Source organism: Portunus trituberculatus, chromosome 16 (genome assembly GCF_017591435.1).
Source record: "Portunus trituberculatus isolate SZX2019 chromosome 16, ASM1759143v1, whole genome shotgun sequence".
NCBI lineage: Eukaryota > Metazoa > Arthropoda > Malacostraca > Decapoda > Portunidae > Portunus > Portunus trituberculatus.
The window spans coordinates 12,242,329-12,263,905 of NC_059270.1; the positions used below are offsets into that span (position 1 = coordinate 12,242,329).

General features: G+C 43.0%; 2 protein-coding genes and 1 long non-coding RNA gene across 4 annotated transcripts; 1 reads left to right on the forward strand and 2 right to left on the reverse strand.

Moving 5' to 3' along the window:
* Positions 1 to 5,925: 5,925 nt before the first annotated feature.
* Positions 5,926 to 7,028, reverse strand: LOC123504408. Its single transcript, XR_006674832.1, has 3 exons — positions 6,916 to 7,028; positions 6,450 to 6,761; positions 5,926 to 6,357 (listed from the first exon to the last, which is right to left on the reverse strand). It is a non-coding gene; the product is annotated as an uncharacterized LOC123504408 (long non-coding RNA).
* Positions 7,029 to 11,004: 3,976 nt separating this feature from the next.
* LOC123504407 (UPF0598 protein CG30010-like) lies at positions 11,005 to 13,358 on the reverse strand. Its single transcript, XM_045254872.1, has 4 exons — positions 12,984 to 13,358; positions 12,619 to 12,667; positions 12,084 to 12,226; positions 11,005 to 11,495 (listed from the first exon to the last, which is right to left on the reverse strand). Exons 1-4 carry the CDS (start codon positions 13,137 to 13,139, stop codon positions 11,148 to 11,150), a joined length of 696 nt encoding a protein of 231 aa, XP_045110807.1. The 5' UTR covers positions 13,140 to 13,358; the 3' UTR covers positions 11,005 to 11,147.
* Positions 13,359 to 13,591: 233 nt separating this feature from the next.
* Positions 13,592 to 21,361, forward strand: LOC123504405. 2 transcript variants are annotated; one of them, XR_006674830.1, is made up of 3 exons: positions 13,592 to 13,908; positions 17,569 to 17,818; positions 20,349 to 21,361. XR_006674830.1 is itself a non-coding variant. In XM_045254870.1 (2 exons), the coding sequence occupies exon 1, from the start codon at positions 14,546 to 14,548 to the stop codon at positions 15,263 to 15,265; it is 720 nt and encodes a 239-aa protein (XP_045110805.1). In that variant the 5' UTR covers positions 13,592 to 14,545; the 3' UTR covers positions 15,266 to 17,818; positions 20,349 to 21,361. The 2 variants fall into 2 exon arrangements, 1 of the variants encoding a protein (XP_045110805.1); XM_045254870.1 differs by having other exon boundaries at positions 13,592 to 17,818.
* Positions 21,362 to 21,577: the final 216 nt, after the last annotated feature.

The window sequence follows — 21,577 nt, forward strand, 5'->3', positions numbered from 1 at the left end:
CATCACTCATTTCCACGCTCCCATATCCGCTGATCCATTTCCACTACCACTACTCTTTTCCATTCACTCATTTTCACTGATCCAACTCCACCATCAACTATTTCCACCATCACCCATTTCCTCCTCCACTATCCATTTCCACCATCACCCATTTCCTCCACTATCCATTTCCACCATCACCCATTTCTACTCAACCATTACCACAACCACCACTACTTCCACAACCACCACTACCACCACAACCACCACTACCATCACCACCACCACCACCACCACCACCACCACCACCACCACCACCACCACCACCACTACCACCACAACCACTACCACCACAACCACCACTATCACCAAAACCATCACCAACACCACAACCACCAGAACCATTGTTGATAAGTAAAAAAAAAAAAAAAAAAAAAAAAGTCACACCCCCTGCTAGTGTTTGAACATGCAGATGAGACACACATCCAAACATCACCCAAACACATCCAAATACATCCTAAACACACCCAAAGCACACTCAAAACACCCCAAAAAACATCCCTAAACACACACCCAAATATCCCCAAAACACTCAAACACCACAAAAACACACTCTTTCACCCCAAACACCCCAAAAAAAAAAACAAACCCAGACACCCAAACCCCTCCAGTTTTGAAGTGATGTTTGATGATCTATTGACAGATTAACATGATATCTATCAAATCAAAAGCAGAAACACTCTTAAGAACAAACTCCCTCATAACTGTGGACTTTGAAAAACAGTGGCGCCTAAGTTGTATTTCTAAAAGACTCCTGTTTCAGTAACACGGTTAATGAAAGACAACACTAATATTTCAATCACCCCCAAAAAACATGCCTGCCCTGCACTTTACAAATCAGAATTAGAATGTACACCAATAACACCCCTACACCACAAAACGCACCCAAACCATTTTAAAATGTTCAAAATCCCAAGATCCTGGAGGACTTTGTACCAAATGTGGGCATACAACTTAACCACATCCAAGAAGGCGGTTGTGCTATGTGAAGAGGAAAGAAGCAACGGCTCATAAAATAAAGACTTGCATGCACAGCTCCTTCTCACACAATGGCGCTCAACTCTTCAATGCTGTGCCGGACACCATCAGGAACCGGACGGGTCACACCGGACCTCTTCACGAAAAGGTTACACAGATGGTTGTCTACAATACCAGACGAGCCCCCAATACCAGGACACTCCAGCTCAACCAGCAACTCACTCATCACATAGAGGGTTCACGCCAAGGCTGAACTGCCTGGCCACAGCGGAGGCCCACCTCAGCTGCGTCCATCATACCATGAAATTATACAACACTAACAAAAGTAAGTGAGTACATTAACCCAAAACACTAAAACACTACGCAACACTTCAAAATATTAACAAATAAACCCATAACTCAATTAGAAACACCTAACATAAACCAAAATCATCCCCACACACTACCAAGACACTCTACACAAATGCACAGGCCACTTAAAACACCCAGCACACACCAAAATCATCCCCACACACTCCCAAGACATTCCACACACACGCACACCACTTCAAACACCCAGCACACATCCCCACACACTCCCAAGACACTCCACACATACACAGGCCACTTAAAACACCCACCACACACAAAATCATCCCCACACACTCCCAAGACACTCCACACACACGCACAGACCACTTAAAACCCTTAAAACTAATCTAAAACACCATAAAACACCTCAAAATTCCCCTAACCGCACTCAGAACACACCCATACATTCAAATACCCCTCTACACCACACTCAAGATATGTAAAATATACCTAAAAACATCCAACACACACTGAAAACACCCTGCAACACTACCAAACATACTCAAAATACTTCAGGTATAACCCAAAAACACAAAAATGCGTTATAAAGAACGGTAAGATTAAAAAGGGGACTTACCTAAATATTGTGGCTTGGCTCCTCCTCTTCTTCCATTTCCATTCTTCCTTTCTTCTTCGTTCTCCTTCTTTCTTTCTTCTACTGCTTCCATGTACACGCCTGAGCCTAGAAACACATCAAAACACTTAGAAAACACGAGATATTAGGCAAAATATTGAGGAAGTGTAGGGAGAGTAGCTATTGTGGCTTGCCTGCTCCTCCACTTATTCCTCCCTTCCTCCTCATCCTCTTTTATTTCTCTTTTCTTCTTCCTTCTGCTACTAATATCTACACACCTGAGCCAAGAAACACATGAAAACACGTAGAAATCACTAGATATTAGGCAAAATATCGACGAACTGGGCGGTAGGGAAGGAGGGACGCCAGCCTGGGCCATGATGAGTCACCACCTTGGCTGTGACGTCATCAAGAGCGCGGGAATAGTAGCGAATCGGCTGAATTACGTAAATAATTTTAAAAATGACTTAAAGAAAAAACGAAGCCAAGGCCGAATGCTTACTTTTTTATGACTTATTAGATACTTTAATTAATATCCAAAACATCAAAACATCTCCTGCTTAACTAGTTTTAAACAACTGTCTAAACTAAGTATATAAAGAGTATATAAACATTTCCACTTATAACGCTGGCAAAACGTCCAGCCATTTCGACTTTATATTTCTTTCGAAAAATATTAGACAATATAAACTCTCTTCTCAGGCATCCAACACTGACCTAGAACCAGAAGTGAACGAGTGAAAGAGCATTAATGTAAAACAAAACCATTAAACTCTAAACTCATTAAAAACTCTTGTAAAGTCCAGATATTTTCACTTGGCGAGTATTTTAACACATTCTACAGAGTCTCAGCTTTCTTTTAAGACATTTTACAACGAGTTTGACCGTCAAACAGAAACGTAAACAAATAAAATTGAAAAAATAAAACTTACGTTAAACGGGACAAAACACCACTTTAAAGTCCACATATTTCACTCAATGGAATTATTTCACGCCTAAAAAAGCACAGGCAATTTCTATATACTATAAAGGCCCAGTTACAGCTCGAAATAAAAGAGTTGATATTGGGAGATTGAAAATTTGGACGGTTATGGCACCTCATATTTAAGCAATATAACACCACTAAACGACACACATTTACCGAACACAGGCGCGGAACACACTTCAAACACAACGAAATATTGATAGAAACCATAAAAACACACCATGAAAGCGTAATATTATTTTTAGAGAATATATAAAAAAAAAGTATTGGAACCCGCAGGTTGCCACTGGGGGGACAGGGGTGGTGCTAGGGGGCCGGGGGGAACAGGGGTGGTGCTCGGGGGCCCGGCGGGGACCGGGCGGGAGGCAACATATGGGAACACTGCAGCGCAGGCTCCATAATCCTTATGTTGCATTTATTATCTCACCACAACAAAATTAACCCCTATCGCGAAAACGTGACCAGGAAACATGCAATGGTACAGTAGTGGTTGCATTCTCACACATGTTTGGCTTACGGTGAGTCAAAGAAGCAAATAATAGCTGGTAATACTGACAACTGCTCCTTACACCCATCACTTTTTCAACATTTGGGCACTGTTTTCACTCTCATATGCAAAGAAAACCTACAAATAAGAGAGTGGCCTTAGAAATACCTGAAATAAATGATGGTGAGGCGTTGTGGTGAAGATTTGCATTGCTCTCTTGTCTCGCCGCTGGTGCTGTCGGGAATGTCATCACTTCACTTTGTGTGTGTGGGTGTTTGGGTGTATATGGGCATATTGTGGATGTGTTGCGGGGTGTTTGAGTGTGTTTATGGGGTGTATAAGCAACACCAAACACCACACGGCCATCACCACTAAATTTGTTGACAAGCACTCGGCCCACCACACTTCTTTCCCTCCTTACACACTAATCCCTTATCAACACCACTGCCACACCTTACACACCTGTTCCTTGGTGCATTAATAACCTCCACCACCTCTGTCACGGCACTGTCACCTCTATACAGGCTGAAAATATAACGGCACTCCAGTGAGGCCAACCGTGTGTCTTGGCGGGAGGTACCGACGCCATCATCACTCTCTCTTCTCCTTGCCCGCTATAAATTCCAATACTATGTCCTTGTATGTGTTCAATTCTCACTATTTGAAGGTTATCAGGGAATTATGTGTGGATTATTCAGTGTTATTATGGTTTTAGTTTATTTGAGGATACAAGTACGTAGCCGTGGTGAGCTTCAAAATGTCGACATTACTAAACTCAGCATTCACAACACAATAAATTCCAATACTATGTCTTTGCTTGTGTTAAATTTTCAGTATTTGAAAGTTATCTGGGAATTATGTGTGGAATATTCAATGTTTTATGGTTTTAGTCTGTTTGAAGATACAAGTAGCTGTGGTGAGGGGCTTCAAAATGTCAACATTAGAGAGAGAGAGAGAGAGAGAGAGAGAGAGAGAGAGAGAGAGAGAGAGAGAGAGAGAGAGATTAACTTGAGCTGCAAGAGAGAAAAAAAATTTGTTTGACCTGAAAGAGAAAGAGAAAGATTAAAGTTTGTCCTGCATAAAGAAAAAAATAGTTTGGCCTGCAAGAGAACAATATAAATTGTTAGTTTGACCTGCATTAGAAAAAAGAAAGATTAGTTTGACCTGCAAGAGCAAAAGAGAAATATTAGTCTGTCCTGCACAAGAAAAAGAAAAACATTAGTTTGACCTGTAAGAGGGAGAAAGATTAGTTTGTCCTACCAGAGAAAAGGAGAGAAATAAGTATTAATTAGACCTGTAAAAAAAAAAATAATAATCTTACCTAAACACACACACACACACACACACACACACACACACACACGACGCTTATTTTAGCCAAAAGTCAAGATAGAGCCATTTCCTCACCTTTTCCATCTTCATTGCGAGGTTTGCATTAGGGCTGGGCAGGATTTTATAAAACGGGTAATCGCGAATCTGATTACTTGCCCAGTTGGATTCGTGGGATTCGAATCCTCCATGAATCCTATGTACTCGTACTCTTAACAGCCCAGGACGCCCGATATTCTTCCTCAGCCAGTGATATTGTCTGCCAGGCGCGAGATTCGTTGGTGTTTGCAAGGGAATCCAAGCACGGAGAGAATCCAGGATTCCTCTCCACCTGTCACAAACATCACGACTCTCGCCCTTTGGCTAGAATTTGCCGAGATGCAGACCGTGTCTCCCATGATGCTTACCAAGGATATATATATATATATATATATATATATATATATATATATATATATATATATATATATATATATATATATATATATATATATATATATATATATATATATATATATATATATATATATATATATATATATATATATATATATATATATATATATGTGTGTGTGTGTGTGTGTGTGTGTGTGTGTGTGTGTGTGTGTGTGTGTGTCTTTTTATTTATTATACGAGGATTTCCATACTATAAATATGCAGTCATGTAAATACATGTGCAGTTATAGTCGAGTGAGACACACTGCAGCTCCATATAATCCAAAATGGGCGCATTTCTGCCACGCTTAGCTGCCATTATGCAGAACCACTGTTTTTATTAAATTTAAGGTAACCTATTAACAGAAAGTCCCTTAAAACAAATGTAGAGTAGTCTACTCAACTGATAATGCACGGCTTTGGAGAGACTTACGTAAAAGCTCGATAGTCACAGAAATAAATTTTGGCTATTATTAGGCAGGTAAAAAGTTGCTGTAAAACGGTGTTATTAGTAACTGTACATAATAATATTAGCGACTATCACGGGTTCCCCCCCCACCTCATCAGTTCTCAGCCTCGACTTAGAGCTCCGCCCACGTCACGTCCTATATATATATATATATATATATATATATATATATATATATATATATATATATATATATATATATATATATATATATATGTATGACATCGTATGACGTCACATGAAATTGGCGAATCAGATCCAACAAAAGTGATGGTGACTTTGGCAACACTAAAACCTTCCACATGTCGCTAGCATACACAATAGCTAGCCCCACAGACCTCATTGTTTATATACTCCAAAAACATAATTAATAACATCATACAGACTATATTGTACAAATTAGTTTGCTTTTACGTTGTTCTCCATAACTATTTTTACTCAGGAATAAGAGACCTCGTCCGAGGAATGGATTCCATACCGGATTCTAGAATCCTGACGCAGTAATCGGATTCGTACCGCCTTTCAGGATTCTACAGATTCGAATCCAGTAATCGTCTCCCGCCCAGCCCTGGTTTGCATACTTCCATCCAGCTTGTACAGTATACTGCCTCTGTGCGGCTATAGTCATCAGCAGCCAGCGTGTCTGCGGTCATCTCTTCAGAACACGCACCAACACAGCCCAGACCAGTGAACGCACCTACCACGTAACCCTGGAACAACAAAAAATACCATATAAAACCACACACCCAAAAAATAAATAAAAGTAAAAAAGTGACCGTACTAATCCCAATCATTCACGTACCATTATGATAGCACGTGCACGCCCGCCACAGCCAGCCAGCCAGCCACGCCACCACCACCACCACCAGCACGAGGCTCCAGGATCGCCGCCACGGTGCGCTAACGAGGACATTACTGGGGAAGACTAGATAATTAACATGTACCTGGAAGAGAAGGTTACTTTGTACCTGAAAGAGAATGGTTAGCCGCGCCGCCTATCGCCCTATGCCTAACGCCTAACGCCTAGGAAACAGTAATTTGTACTTTACTTTATTCCGAAGGGTTGCTCCAGCGGTGTCAGTCCCACGGTGTGACCTGTGATACGGGTACTCACCTGTAAAGAGGAGAAGGAGGGAGTTAGTGTGGTGTGGTTATCAAAGCTACTATTTCATTATTAACGGAGATCAGTATAGGAGTCACGTGGTTCAGGTTAATGCTTAGTACTTTATTGCAGTGATAATGAGGCTTAAATAACAATCTCAACTTACCAAATCCAGCGCGAGGAAGACGCATTCAATAGGATAAACTAACGCACACTATCTATCACTACACTAACCGCGACGCCACGCACGCACACACAAGGAACCGCACTCGCCCGCCGCCATAAGACAAAAGGCCGAGGATTCGTTCAGCTGGTGTGGGATCACCTCGGCTGTCTTCGAATGTGCTGCCCTTTCTTTGGCTGACACACGCCCACCTCACGCCCTCATATCCACACGGCACTATAACATCACACTAAATTTGTGCTCACTGAGACACATTTCAGCGCTAACAAAAGATGAGATTGGTAGGAGATTAATTATATCGCGCACTCGATTTGTTTTCTTGCCATACTTTCGCACAGGGACATGGAACAAGAGGCTGCTAACTGCTTGTTATCCTCACGCCACACACTCCTGCCTGGCTCCATACCATCTCCCTCCCTCCGTCCTATTTTCATGCACATAGGAAAATATTAAACACTTCTTATCATGACAGAGGACTAGCTATACTAGAACAAATGTAAAAAAAAAAATAAATAAATAAATAAATAAATAAAAAAAAAAAAAAAAGGCAAAGGATAAAGCGTGGAACAAACTCTTCATTGATTGATTAATACATTTATTGTTGAATTAATAAATGAATACAACAAAGGTGGAGGATGGGCCTGGCCACCCCCACCCACCCCCTGGGCAAACCTCTATACAGGTTAGAAAACACCTTTCTCACTAGTTTTGCATCATCCATTCGCTCTAAATATATTTCAATATATTTCAAATTATGTGGAACTTTGATCGTAAGAGTGTTTACTTTTGATAAGACCCCTGGAAAAAAAAAAAAAAAAAACCTCCCAGGGGGGTTTCCATTTCTTTTTCTTTTTCAGACGAGAACTATGCCCAGAACTGAATAGATGCATTGGTGTTGTTTTATGTTATCTACATAGCGTTTTCCATTTCGGTATGTTATCTACCGTGTAGTATGTTATCTACATACAAGAAGAGTAGCTTAAAAATTTTTATTCGTCAAATAAAAACAAACAAAGGGTGAATCAAGTAAAAAAAAAAAAAAAAAACTGAATTACAACAGAAAAACTTTAGTCTTTGCATCTAGCCACACTTTATGTATATTTTGAGTATGAACTCCTGTATTTGGATCTACATTGTTCTGTTGGTAATTTTTAGTACTGTGTACGAATCCAACAGCATTGAGCTGTCTGTAGGCAGGCCATTCGTCTGAGTGGATCACTGATCCTGGAGCTAATTCCCGCACATAGTTTACTCACAGTATTATTTGCAGTATCCAGAAGGTTGTTCTGACGTAGGAAGGCAACTGCGACTTCCTCCTAAGGCACTATATTGCAATAAAATTCCCTCGTAGACAGCATTACTATGCACCTGACAACTAAGAGAAGAGTGACAGACACTGGATATCATGACGTCATCACCTCACATGTAGTAGGTGTCTCGGAGTGTCGAAAGAGTATAGTCGAGCCACACTATTTTAAAGAGGGTCAACGAGGTAGTGGTGTCACCAACACGCCAGGGTCAAATGACACCGCTAGGGTTAACAAAGAGAACGCTACATCTCCACTGGGTAACTAGCCGTGATGAGTGATTATGTTAATTTAGCAAGGTAGATTGTGGGTAGAGACCATGGTAGTAGTAGAGGATTGTGAGAACATTTATGGAGGTGAGAATTTATTCCCAGGGGCCTGTTGAACAGGCAGAGTGGTAGTCAAGGGCTGGTCAAGATGGAGAGGCAGGGTCAGTGCCAGGGAAGACTTGGGGTCAGGTTGATGAGTGGCAGACCCTGGAGCCCTATACAAGATGGATTATAATTTTCATAATTGGCCATAGTGAGCCAAGTTAAGAGGAGAGAAATAAGGAAGTCCACCCCTCAGAGGCCTTATGAGAGGTAAGGGCAAAGGAGAACAGAGGTACGGTGCCTGTGCTCCAATGAGGCCGTTTACAACTGGGACGAGCCCAGCCCAACATCCCATTGGTACAGCTCTCACACCTTGGGAAAAAGGAGGGGAAGGGAGGGAGAAGGAAGAAAAAGAGTCAGCAGTTTAGGGGCTGTGGGTTGGGGCCCCACGGAACACTGAAGTGGCCTCAAGGCATCAGCCCACAGCCCTCTCCCATCAGCAACAGATCCTGGTATGGGAGGGATATACCTGTAGAGAATAGCTATCCAATGGACTACACTAATAACATGGTTGACCTCCTGTATAAAAACATACTTTTTATTGTGTTCTATTAAAAACATCAATATTACTACTACTATCATACACCAGCACAAGCCAAATGCAGCATTCCTTCATATCTCATGCTGAAAGAGCAGGAATGGAATGATTGGAGAAAGGAGTGAACCCTGTCATCCCTGCATCATGTCATAGTAAATACTTAGTTAACTGTTTGATTAGGTTAGTAAAAATATTCACAGTATCAGTCACTTTTATTACAAAGATAAAAGTCTTTAATCTTCAATATATTAACTTTGCAATGTTCTCTGCCATAAAGACCTTTCTTGTGCTAATGATTTTATCAACTGATTACCTAAATCTTTCTCTAGTAATAGTTCTTATTTTCAATGTTTTCTGTCTTTGGTTGTCTGTGAGGCAAAGATCTTAAAAATACAAAATATATTACTCTGATATAATACTATAAATACAAACCTATAACCATCTGCTGTTCAAAGGTCAGGAAATACTTGGAAGCTAAATAGCATAGTGTCACAACCAGCCATTTTTTTCACTCTTTTCTTCAATTCAAATGTTTAAACATTGATTTCTGTGATTTGACCAGAATTGGAATATGCAGTGGTTGTATGGTCTCCTCATAAAAAGAAAAATATTATAAAGTTAGAGTGCAGAGACCAATTACAAAGATGGTTTCAAATGTAAGTACTTTAACCAATGGAGAAAGATTAATGACATTACTACATTGCAAGAGAGAAGGAAAAGAGGATATTTGATACATGTTTATACAATAGTTAATGGTAAGGAGGATGTGGATAAAGAAGACTTTTTACTATTGGGCACACGCAGTACAAGAGAACATGGTTTAAAGTTGAAAAAAGGGTTTTTGTAGAAGAGATGTCAAGAAGTATAGTTTCCCTCATAGAGTTGTGAACAATTGGAATGAACTTGATGAGGAGGTTGTAATGGCTGGGACTGTTCATACTTTTAAGAAGAAATTTGATAAAAGATATAGAGATGGGACACCAATGAGTTTACACCCCCTTCCATAAACCACAACTAAGTAAATATAACTGGGTAAATACACACACCATAGTGTAGTGGTTAGCATGCTTGTTTCACAACCGAGAGGACCCAGGTTTCAGTCCTAGGAAGCAGTGAGGCAAATGGGCAAGCCTCTTAATGTGTAGCTTCTGTTCACCTAGCAGTAAATAGATACGGGATGTAATTCAAGGGGTTGTAGCATCGCTTTCCTGATGTGTGTGGTGTGTGATGTGGTCTCAGACCTACCCAAAGATCAGTTAATATGAGCTCTGAGATATTTCCATAAGGGAAAGGCTGGATGGGTGACCAGTACACAACCGTGATGAATAATATACACACACACACCCGGTAGCTCAGTGGTTAGAGCGCTGGCTTCACAAGCCATAGGACCGGGGTCCGATTCCCCGGCCGGGTGGAGATATTTGGGTGTGTCTCCTTTCACGTGTAGCCCCTGTTCACCTAGCAGTGAGTAGGTACGGGATGTAAATCGAGGAGTTGTGACCTTGTTGTCCCGGTGTGTGGTGTGTGCCTGGTCTCAGACCTATCCGAAGATCGGAAATAATGAGCTCTGAGCTCGTTCCATAGGGTAACGTCTGGCTGTCTCGTCAGAGACTGCAGCAGATCAAACAGTGAAACACACACACACACGGTAGCTCAGTGGTTAGAGCGCTGGCTTCACAAGCCAGAGGACCGGGGTTCGATTCTCCGGCCGGGTGGAGATATTTGGGTGTCTCCTTTCACATGTAGCCCCTGTTCACCTAGCAGTGAGTAGGTACGGGATGTAAATCGAGGAGTTGTGACCTTGTTGTCCCGGTGTGTGGTGTGTGCCTGGTCTCAGGTCTATCCGAAGATCGGAAATAATGAGCTCTGAGCTCGTTCCGTAGGGTAACGTCTGGCTGTCTTGTCAGAGACTGCAGCAGATCAAATAATGAAACACACACACACACACACACACACACACACACACACACACACACACACACATAATGGTACAGCATCTCAGCCAGCTAAATCCTCCTCCAGTCCTAAGCTATACTTCCTAACATTCTCTAGACCTTGCAAGATTGGCAAAAGACTCTGGCTTAGCTTCACCTCCTCCCCTGCCCACTGTATGTGTGTTGGAGGCTGCTCATCACCCTCACCAAAGATGAAGTAAGTGGAGAGCTGAATGGCTAGTTTTGACTTCACCAGTCCCACACCCCCAACTCGCTCCAAAGCTGGATGGTACACTCGGCCTGTCTCCACCTGCATGCATATCTCTGATGGCTGGAAGGGCAAGGACATGGTTTCTCCTGCATTTCCATAAGCCAAGTGCTCTTGTGGGCCTTCTGCTGTCTCCTTGGTGATCTGTGGTGAAGGAGTGTCACTTTCAGGTTTGTCTGAGGATATTCATAAATTTTCTCCATGTAGTGAAAGCAAAGCAAGTAACTTTAAGGACCCTTTGCTGTCTCTTTCATGATATGTGGGAAGAATACATACTTGCTTTGAGGTCTGTGAGGGGGAAAACCTTTGCTTTGAGGTTTGTTTGAGGAAGGACCTTTGCTTGGAGATTTATTTGATGGTGTTTATTCAATTTGTGACATGTGGTAATGATAGGAGGTGTTTTTAATAGCCTCCTACTGTCTTCTTGATCTATTGGAAGGGATAACACTTGCTTTAGGATTTGTTTGAAATTTTTAAAATTTTGTTGACTTGGTGTAAAGATTTATCAGTATACAATTGATTGATATGAAGTGAAAGAACCAGGGTGACATGTGAACGAATAGTTATTCTAATAGATAGTTAGTTATATGCTCATCCCACCAACACACTCAGCTAAGCTTCATTATTATAGTAAGTCATTTACACTTGAAAATCAGCTTTTCATTGTTTTATAGTTGCTGCTATTACATAGGTATCAGTTCAGACAAGACTAGCCTCAGCCAGACCACTCACTAGGTGGGTGAACACAAGGGGTAGGTCATCACAGCGGATGTAGTTCCTCTCACGGCCACACAGAGACAGAAAAGGAAAGTCAGGGTAGTGGCCAGTCTCATTAAACTTCATGCGGCTGAAGAAGAATTGAAGGAATTTCTTTTCTGTAAAGAAGATAAATAACATAGTATGTCTATTCTCATATAAAGAACATGATGTGACTCTGTGACATATTATTGATAGAATGTTATCAGTTATATGTAGCTAGTTAGGTAAATGATCCATTTATTTCACCATTAGGTATAAGTATATAAAATATCAATGGAGCTTGTACCTACTTTCATAGAATGTGATGGCCTATAATTGTTTATATTAGCTATGGTAGAAAACATTATTGGGATTTGCAAAAAAAATAATCCTCATTGACAAATAAATAAATAAATAAGTAAATAAGTAAATAAATAAATAATGATAATAATAATTTTCTATAAGTACATCATTATCACTAACTTTACTTCTATCAAGAATTAAAAAAAACCTAGTTACCTAAGCTTACCTTTAAAACAGGAAGTGAAATTCTTCATCCTTGCATCATCCAGGAACAGCTGTAAAATTACAACCTATTATTCGAAAAATAGATATTGCATGAGAATAATGAATATGTCAATATACTTCAAGCTGGGCATGTATGTCTATAATGGGAACCAGTGGAAGAATATGTGATACTCTGAAGGGCTCTAATCCTCCATGAGTGCCCAATGAGGTACATGAATTAATACATAACGTGCATTAAAGATTTTTATATATATAGAAAATGGACGAAGAAGCTGGCGAAGAACAATAATTTGTAAAATAGCAGTCGTGGTAAGAGAACAGAGAAATACAGACATACAAAAGTAGCCTGCAATGAGTTATCCCTACCATGCCCTGGTGGTCAATATAGTAGAAGTATTCCCTGATGCCAGGCTGAGGGTTCTGGCCCTGCTCATAGTGGAGGTGCCTCCCCACGCCCGCACGCCCAGCACGCAGTGCCAGGAGGCTGTGGGTCAGTCTGTAGGTCAAGGGACGCAGCATCATCTTTCAGGTTAGGTCAACAGCTGGGGCCGGATCCAAAGCAGGTCTTCATCACTATCTCAGATGTCTTGAGTCGCTACTCAGCAGTCGCTACTCGCTACTCGCTGTCCACATCATACCCATCACCGTCACAATGCTGTCTGAGATGCGCGAGATTCCCACGAATACTGAAGGCATTGTACATATATTCTTTTGGAGGATGAAAACAGCTTCTTTTTTAATACTTCGGCGTCATACACTACTGTAATGATACAAGTTTTCCTATACTCCTCTCCCATTTCCTCTCTCCCTATAAAAAATGTTTAAGTATTTTGTCTTACTTTTCCTATATCCAGAAATCCAATCTTTTCAAGTTATGATTTTTATATGAACAACAAATAGAATAAAAACAGATGAAAACAAAAATAATCCCCGATAAAAACACGCACAACTAGGACCACTATCACTATCATCAATGTCAGTAATGTTACAAACTTAAAACATGAATTCGACAACAATCAAGCTAGCCAGCATATTGACTGGACGTAGGTTCAGAGCAACTCCGTGCCGACTAGCAGTAACATCACTCACCCACAGAGCTCAAGCATCGCCACCAGCAGAGCATACAGTGAAGGAACAAGGATAAGTAGGATGACGCTGTGAAGGTGATGCCTCTGGTGAAACCAAACAGCGGTCCAGCCGGGCCCCAACCCCGCAAGCGCCGGCTTCACTTCACCACTTCACATGGACGCCTCCACCACGGTCATCAAGCGTACCGGAACACCATCACCTGGTAAAACTAACAAATCCACAAAGACTGCTATGGATTGTGGATGTGTGACCGCCTCTACCCCTCCTCGCACTGCTAGTCTGCTGGGCCCCTACACCCGCCCCCCACCCGTAAGCAGGTAGTCCTAATTCGCTCCTTTGATGGAAGCAGATGCTTCATCCACCTAGCCAAGGTATCCAAGGCAGTGTGTGGCTCAATATTTACCAAAAAGTACATCAAGTAAACCTTGGCCTTCACTGGAGGTGACTGGGGAATCAAGTTTGAGGTGGCCAACATCGATCACCTGGAGTAGGCCCCAGAGTCAGTGATCCGACTGGGGAATTGGCCTGTCAAGTGTTGGGTGGCTACCGACAATGACCCTACCTATGACTTTGGTAGAATTTACCCGGTTTCCCCTAAACTGATCATACATGACAGTTACACAGGCAACCATCCTAGACGGTTGCCCTACTCAGCTTGTCAATGCCTTATGCCTCCCAGACTATGACAAGGACGGACAGACAGTCCTAAGCCTGGCCATACGCCTGAAATTCCATGGGCCCCTCCCTGAGAGGGTGGCCATAGGAAACATGATCTACCATGTTAGGCCCCACACCCTCCCTCCCAGTCATGCACTGCACCCGCTGCCTCATGTTTGGCCATGGCAACATTTCCTGCAATGGGCGTGCCCACTGCAGGAAATGCAGTGGCTACCATGACACTGACGGGTGTGTCAGGGAGGACCACTGTTTGTTTTGTGGTTCTGGCCACTGCCCCACCTCTAAACTGTGCCCGGCTTGCCTCCAGGGCCTACTCCTTCTTGAACATCAAACAAAAATTGATAGGCATCCTCCTGGGCACTTTTCGCCCACCAAACCTGCACCTAAATCACACTCGCCCTCCAAGACAGGACACCCTCATCCTCCTCCCCCACACCTCACGTGCCCTTGCACACCCAGAAACCCTACCTCTGCCCCCACCCTTGCTCCTTGCTCTACACCAATCCAGGCTTCTATCCCTGATCCTGCTCCTGCTCCCACCAAACCTCCTGAGCCCCATTATTAGTGTGGTTCTGCTAACTGCCCAGCCAACCTCACTCAAGGCCCAACAAACCCCCCACCACCACAAACCACACCACGATGCACGACCAGATCCTCCTTCATCCCCAAAGGGCCCCTACAGGACAGACTTGACTGATGCTGGGGAATTTGTACCCCTAACCTCTTTGCACCAATGCCACCCACCAAAGGCTCCCCAGCCCAAAGCCCCACAGCCAGCAGCCCAGCAGCCTTTCCCCTCGCTTGGTAGTGCAGGCTTTGTACCATCCTCTTCCATGCTTCCGGCCCAGCATGCTTCGGGTTCTGCTTTTATTAAGGATTAGCACCAATAGCACTCAATTTCTTTTAACTTCCTGCTTTCAGGGTATAGCCTCAGTGAGAGCCTCCTTCGGTGCCTGCCAGGACTCCTCTTCTTCATCGCATCACTCACGCAGTGAGTGATCCACTTGCCTCCCACTTCATTTTCTGGAATGCCCAGTCTTTGTACAGGAAACTTCCAACTTTTAAAACCACTCTCTCATACTGCTGTTGTTGGTGTCTGTGAGGCGTGGCTCACAGACCCATTCTCCCCCTCCTTTCCAAATTACACTTCATACATGAAGGACAGGGAGACCGGCAAAGTACGAGGTGGCCTACTTCTACTGATCCACCAGTCCCTTCCTTCTAGCCCTCTCGTAATCCCTTCTTTCACAGGTGGTGGACTGGAGCATCTGGGAGTGACTGTCACCTTTGACTCAGGCCCTTTAAACATTCTGCTAATCTACAATCCATGTCTTGATATCTCACTTCAGGAATTTCAACATTTGCTTTTTCAACTTCCCTCCTCAGCATTAATTATGGGTGACTTTAATGCCCATCACGACTTCTGGGAACCGGCCCTCCCCAGGAGCCGGAGAAACCGTTCAGGCGCGTCACTTGAGTTTTCTGGCGGATAGTGATTCCCTCTCCCTTCTCAGGGAACCCTTCCACCCTAGACTTGTGCCTGGGGAATGGCCCTCTCCTCCTCACCACTATAACTACCGGCCCTTACATGGGGAGTGACCATCTTCCTGTGATTATTGCTTTCCCATCAGTGCCACCACCCCGTCCCACTTCATGCAGACCCCGTTGGTCATTCAAAAAGGGAGACCTGGTATCTTTTCAGAAAGAGTTAAATTCAATCGTCCCACCCATGACCCTCCCATCAGTTGACAAAATTCACTTCCTTACAGACGTCTTGGTGACTGTGGGATCCCACCACTTTCACCTTGTCACTTCCTCCCCTTCCCATTCATTTTGACTCCCCTGGTGGTCTCGGCATTGTGCGGCAGCCCTTCAGGCCAAGCACCATGCCTTTGCAGCATGGTGAAGGAACCTAACCCCTCCACTCCGCCAACGTTTTCATTACCTAGAGGCCCAGTGCAAGCATGTTATTCTTGATGAGAAATGCTCATCATGGGTCTCCTTTTGTGCTTCCCTGTCCTTTTCCACCTCAGTCTCCCGAGCCTTGTCTTTCTTCAGGAAGATGGTCCACCCACAACCCCCTCTAACCTTCCCGTTAACTAGTAACGGTGTCCTCCTCACCACTGATGCCCAAAAAGCCGAGTGTCTTGCCACCCACATCCACACAACACTCGGCTCTCCAGATCCTGTCCCCACACCTGTGCTACCCTCTTTCTCACACTCCAGCCATGGAATTAGCACTGCTATAACTCCCCAGGAACTCACCTCAACCTTACTTTCACTGTCCGCTAAGAAGGCAACGGGACCGGATGACGTGCCAAACAAGTTTCTTCGATGCCTCCCAGATGCTCTGCTGCAGCTCCTTCTGAACGTCCTCAGCAACAGCTGGTTGTCGGGATGTTCCCTTCAGCGTGGCGTCTTGCCTCCACTATTCCTATTGCTAAGCCTGACAAGGACCCAACGGCAGCCTCCTCTTATAGACCTATTAGCCTCCTGTCTAACATAAGCAAGGTTTTCGAGCATGTCATTCAAAATAGACTAACCTAGTGGTTGGAAAGCAAACACCTACCAACCAACATGTTCGGTTTTCGCCCTCGCCGGGGCATCCTTGATGCCTTGCTGTTGCTGGAGCATCACATTCAGGAAGGATTTAACCACAACAAAATTAACTCTAGTAACTTTTTTAGATCTTAAGGGTGCTTTTGACTCCGCCTCACACAACTCAATTCTCGAGAAACTTGCCTGCCTTGGACTCTTTGGTCCACCGCTAAGTTGGGTTCAGTCCTTCCTAACAAATAGATCCTTCTCCCTGGCGATTGGTAACACCTACTCTAGGTCGTATCCAATCACTAGGAGCATTCCTCAAGGTTCTCCATTCAGCTCTCTACTCTTCAAGGTCTTACTTTCTGACTTTTCCTCCTCTCCCGGCACACATGCACTTATCTATGCTGATGACATTTCCCTCCTTTATTTTGCTTCCACTCTCCAAGAAGCTCAACTTTCACTTCACCGTGGGCTTGACCTTGTTCACACTTGGACTGCCCGTTGGGGCCTGACGGTGAGTGCCCAGAAGTCTAGCCTTCTGTGCTTCACCAGAAGGCCAACACTGACTGACCTCCTGGGTGGCTGCACAAATACCACTCAGGCTTTCAAGACCCTCAACCTCACCAGGACCTTCTTACAGAAAACAAATCAACTCCACTGCATATAGCCTGAAGACATCATCACCGCATACCTCACCTTTGGGGCACTAGAGGCTGTGACACGCAGCCTACACGGCCCCAAGAAGAAGAAAGATCAATTCCCCACAGGAGAAGGAGAATGTTGAAGTCAAGTTCCTACAGCAGGGCACAACTGAGAAGCTGCAGCGGTCAGCGAGACAGACGGTATCAATTGCAGTGCAAGGCTGTGGGTCGCTGGATGCATCAGAACTCGTAAGTTCCACACTAGCTGGATGCATGCCATCTTGTAAGTGTGAGTTTATTTCTCTTTTCTTTTGTTATATAGATTTGTCCTCATAGAATATTCCTTGAATTACATATACAGCACTCTCTTAAAGGTGCCACATGTACTACCCATCTTTGGGATTTTAGTGCTTTAAAATTTTGGACTCAATTAATTCATAAATATATATGAGGATGGTGAAAGATCTCTCTGGTTTGTGGGTGAGGATGATGTAATTTGACCATATGATTTCAGTGTGAGTTTGAATTCAACTTAAGTGCTGTGCTATTCCTTTTTAGTTTTTATATCATAGTAGTGTTTGATATTCAAGAATAATGGCTTCACCATCTCTGTGAATGTAAATCTGTTTAGTTTGAGGCTCTGAATATCTGCATTAGGAAATTAAAACTATTACTATATGAAAACAGTCTTTGAACAAGTGCATCTAAATGAAAAAGCTGTAAATCTTACCAAAAGTGCCTCCTAATGAAGCAGTAAAATACTGACTTTTAGTGATGAAGTAGATTATACCCTTGGAACACGTTTTTAGTGTGTCCTACACAGACTCTCAAAGTTTGATAGGTGCCTCCCAAAAACTAAGTCCACAATAACGAAGCTTGTGACCCTACTCATGAGCAAGGAGCCTGACGGTGAGTGCCCAGAAGTCTAGCCTTCTGTGCTTCACCAGAAGGCCAACACTGACTGACCTCCTAGGTGGCTGCACAAATACCACTCAGGCTTTCAAGACCCTCAACCTCGGGTGTTGGCGAGCATGCAGCCACAGTGACGTAGTACAACGTGATGTTGGGGGTCCTTGGAGGAGTCTGGGGTGCAGCTCCCCCTGCTAAAAGACATGTAGATAGGCAAAGATCCTAGGGATCTGGGGGACACAGCTCCCCTTCTAGTAGATGTTTAGGTTAGGTTAGGGTAAAGGGGTCTGGAGGGGGGTGCAGCTGCCCAGCTAGTCTAGGATGGGGTCTGAGGTGTGCAGCCCCTCCCCTGCTAGAAGACATTTATGTGGGGTTAGGGCAGCGTTTCTCAACATTTTAACTCTTGCGTAACCCTTAAGAATAAATTACATGTCTCAAGGAACCCCTGCTCAAAAACAAAATTATATACCACATATTTCTCATTTCATTTTCATCGTATTTCACGTGACAAATATCATAATATAAATTTTTTAATAACTGGTTTAACCCATAAGAGGTCAACCATGTACATGTACGTGGTTGCTTACTATCTGTGGTCAATCACGTACAAGTATGTTCGCCCCTTTCTCGGTTTCCATGCGTTTGAAATTCTCTCCAGCTTCAATATTTATGTTCTTTGAAGTGTCTAGCATATATCAGCACAGTTTCCCACCATTCTGACATAGGTTAGTCATCCCCCTCCTCCACCCCTCCCTGCCGCCTTGCCTTAGTGTGACCCAAAAATAATGGAGCGACATTTGGTATTACTGTCATGAGTGTGATGTAGCTCTATGCATCGAGCCTTGTTTTGAAGAATATCACACCCTGCTGCAATACTAAAAAGCTTAGATACTGAAAGAAAAAATAATAAACAATATTTTGTGGTAAACTGAGCAAATTATTTTTTACATTATATTTACAGTATTTACAAATATTTTTTTGTATTTTTCATTTCATAAAACATGGGTTAATTTATGAATATGTAACCATTATACACATGTCTCGTAGGAGAAAAATATCGATAAAACTATTAAAAAAGCCTCATTCAGAAGTTGTACGTCTGGCAGCATCACTGAGCGAGGTAAATTTAAAGCTCCAGCTGGACATTAAAAAATGGCAATTTCAAACTTTAACTCTTATTTTTACTTTTCTATGCCCATTTTGAGTTATATGGAATAAAAAAGAAAGTGGAATTTTTGGTGACCTGGATGAGTATTCGGAGGTAAATCAGTGCTGACCTCTTACGAGTTAAGGAAAGATAATATAATATTACAAAAACCAATAATTTATTGTGCATGATTAGTTATATTACGTATATGAAATTAAATGAATGGGACGTTTTACGGAGCCCTAGGGTTCTGGGGAACCACGGTTGAGAAACCCGGGGTTAGGGTAAAGACTCTAGGTGTGGGTGTCTGATGCACCTCTCATCTAGTTTAGACTAAGGGGGTTTATAAACTTTTTAAGGGGGGAAATTGTTAAATATATCTCCCCCCCAAAAAAAACTTCCAATCCCCCACATACCCCCAAGCTTGCTGAAGGGAAAGGGGAGGTAATTAAGAATATTTAAGGAGATGCTACTGGTAAGATTTACCGAAAAAGCTTTGAAAGTTTAGCAGTTATTGAAATGGTTGATCACTTACTTAATCAACTATTTAAGTAATTCCATGAATGTTAAGGGGTTTGTTAAATGTGTGTCTAGAACAATGAACCCATTTATTGTCATGTTTGGAGTAACAAACCCAATAATCTTAAAAAGAATAGCAGACTTTGTTGTGAATGGATTCACTAATCTTAGCAAGATTTTTATATTGTACTTTTGTCTCCACAGAAATACAAGTGGAGTTTTGAGAAGACACTGGAACACATAATAGCAGCAAGCCCTTATGTATGGTTGTAGCTATGCTTAACTGAAGTCTTGTATTGGTGGGTCAGGGTAGAAATAATATTGGTATACTGATAGAGCACAATGATATTCATAATCTTTAGGAACAAAAGAATATGGCGTAGGGCAAAAAGTATTGCTAACAGTTCAATAGTAAGGACGTTAGCCTTGAGAGGGAGATGATACTGGAAAGAGGTATCAGGGAAAAGGACAGCTCAGCCCATGTCAGCAGAAGACTTAGAACCATCAGTATAGACATGGATGCTATCAGAATGAGTAGGAAGGTGACCCAGGAAGTGGGAGCAAAGGACACGAGGAGTGGTATCAGACTTCAGAGAGGTGAGGAAGACAGACAAGCAAAGGGAAAGAGGAGGGGAAAGCCATAGAGGGATAGAGGGAACAGAGAATGGAAGTGGGTTGAGGGAGGGGGAAGGAGGATGTGACAGGAGGGCATAGGGGAGGGATAAGTGAGGCTGGGAGGCAAAGACTGGAGACAGAGAGGAAAGAATGTGCAAAGCTGAGGAGGAAAAGTGGAAAGAGTGGGTATAACAATAGAGAGAGAGGAGGGGCCAGTGACGGGGAAGGGAAGGCAGGACAGATTCAGCATACAAGCTCTCTACAGGGGAAGACTGAAAGGCACCAAGAGCAAGACAGAGACCAAAGTGATGGATAGGGTAGAGGAGACTGAGGACAGGGAGAGAGGTGGAGGAATAGACATGGCAGCTGTAATCAAGGACTGAAAGGACGAGTACAGTATGCAGTGAAAGCAAAGTCTTGCAGTTAGCACCCTAAGACACATGGGAGAGGGTATATAGGATGTGAAGTAGTGAAGGGCAGTATCCTTGAGAGAGAGAACATGTTGGTGTCAAGTGAGGTAAGAGTCAAACATAAGACCAAGAAACTTGCCTGACTTATGGTACTCAAGAGGGGTACCATTAAAAAGGAGAGGGGGCGACCAGCACAGAAATGAGAGAAGTAAATAGAGAAAGACTTTGCAGGGGAGAATCGAAAGAAATGGTAAGAAGCGGCAGTAACAACAGACTGAAGATAATGGAGAAAGGAGGAGGAACTGCCTGAGGCATAGATGGTGAAGTTGTCTACATAGAGGGAGGACCTGACACTAGGAGGAAGGGCAGAAACAATGTCATTGATGGCTAGGAAAAAGAGGGTAGTAC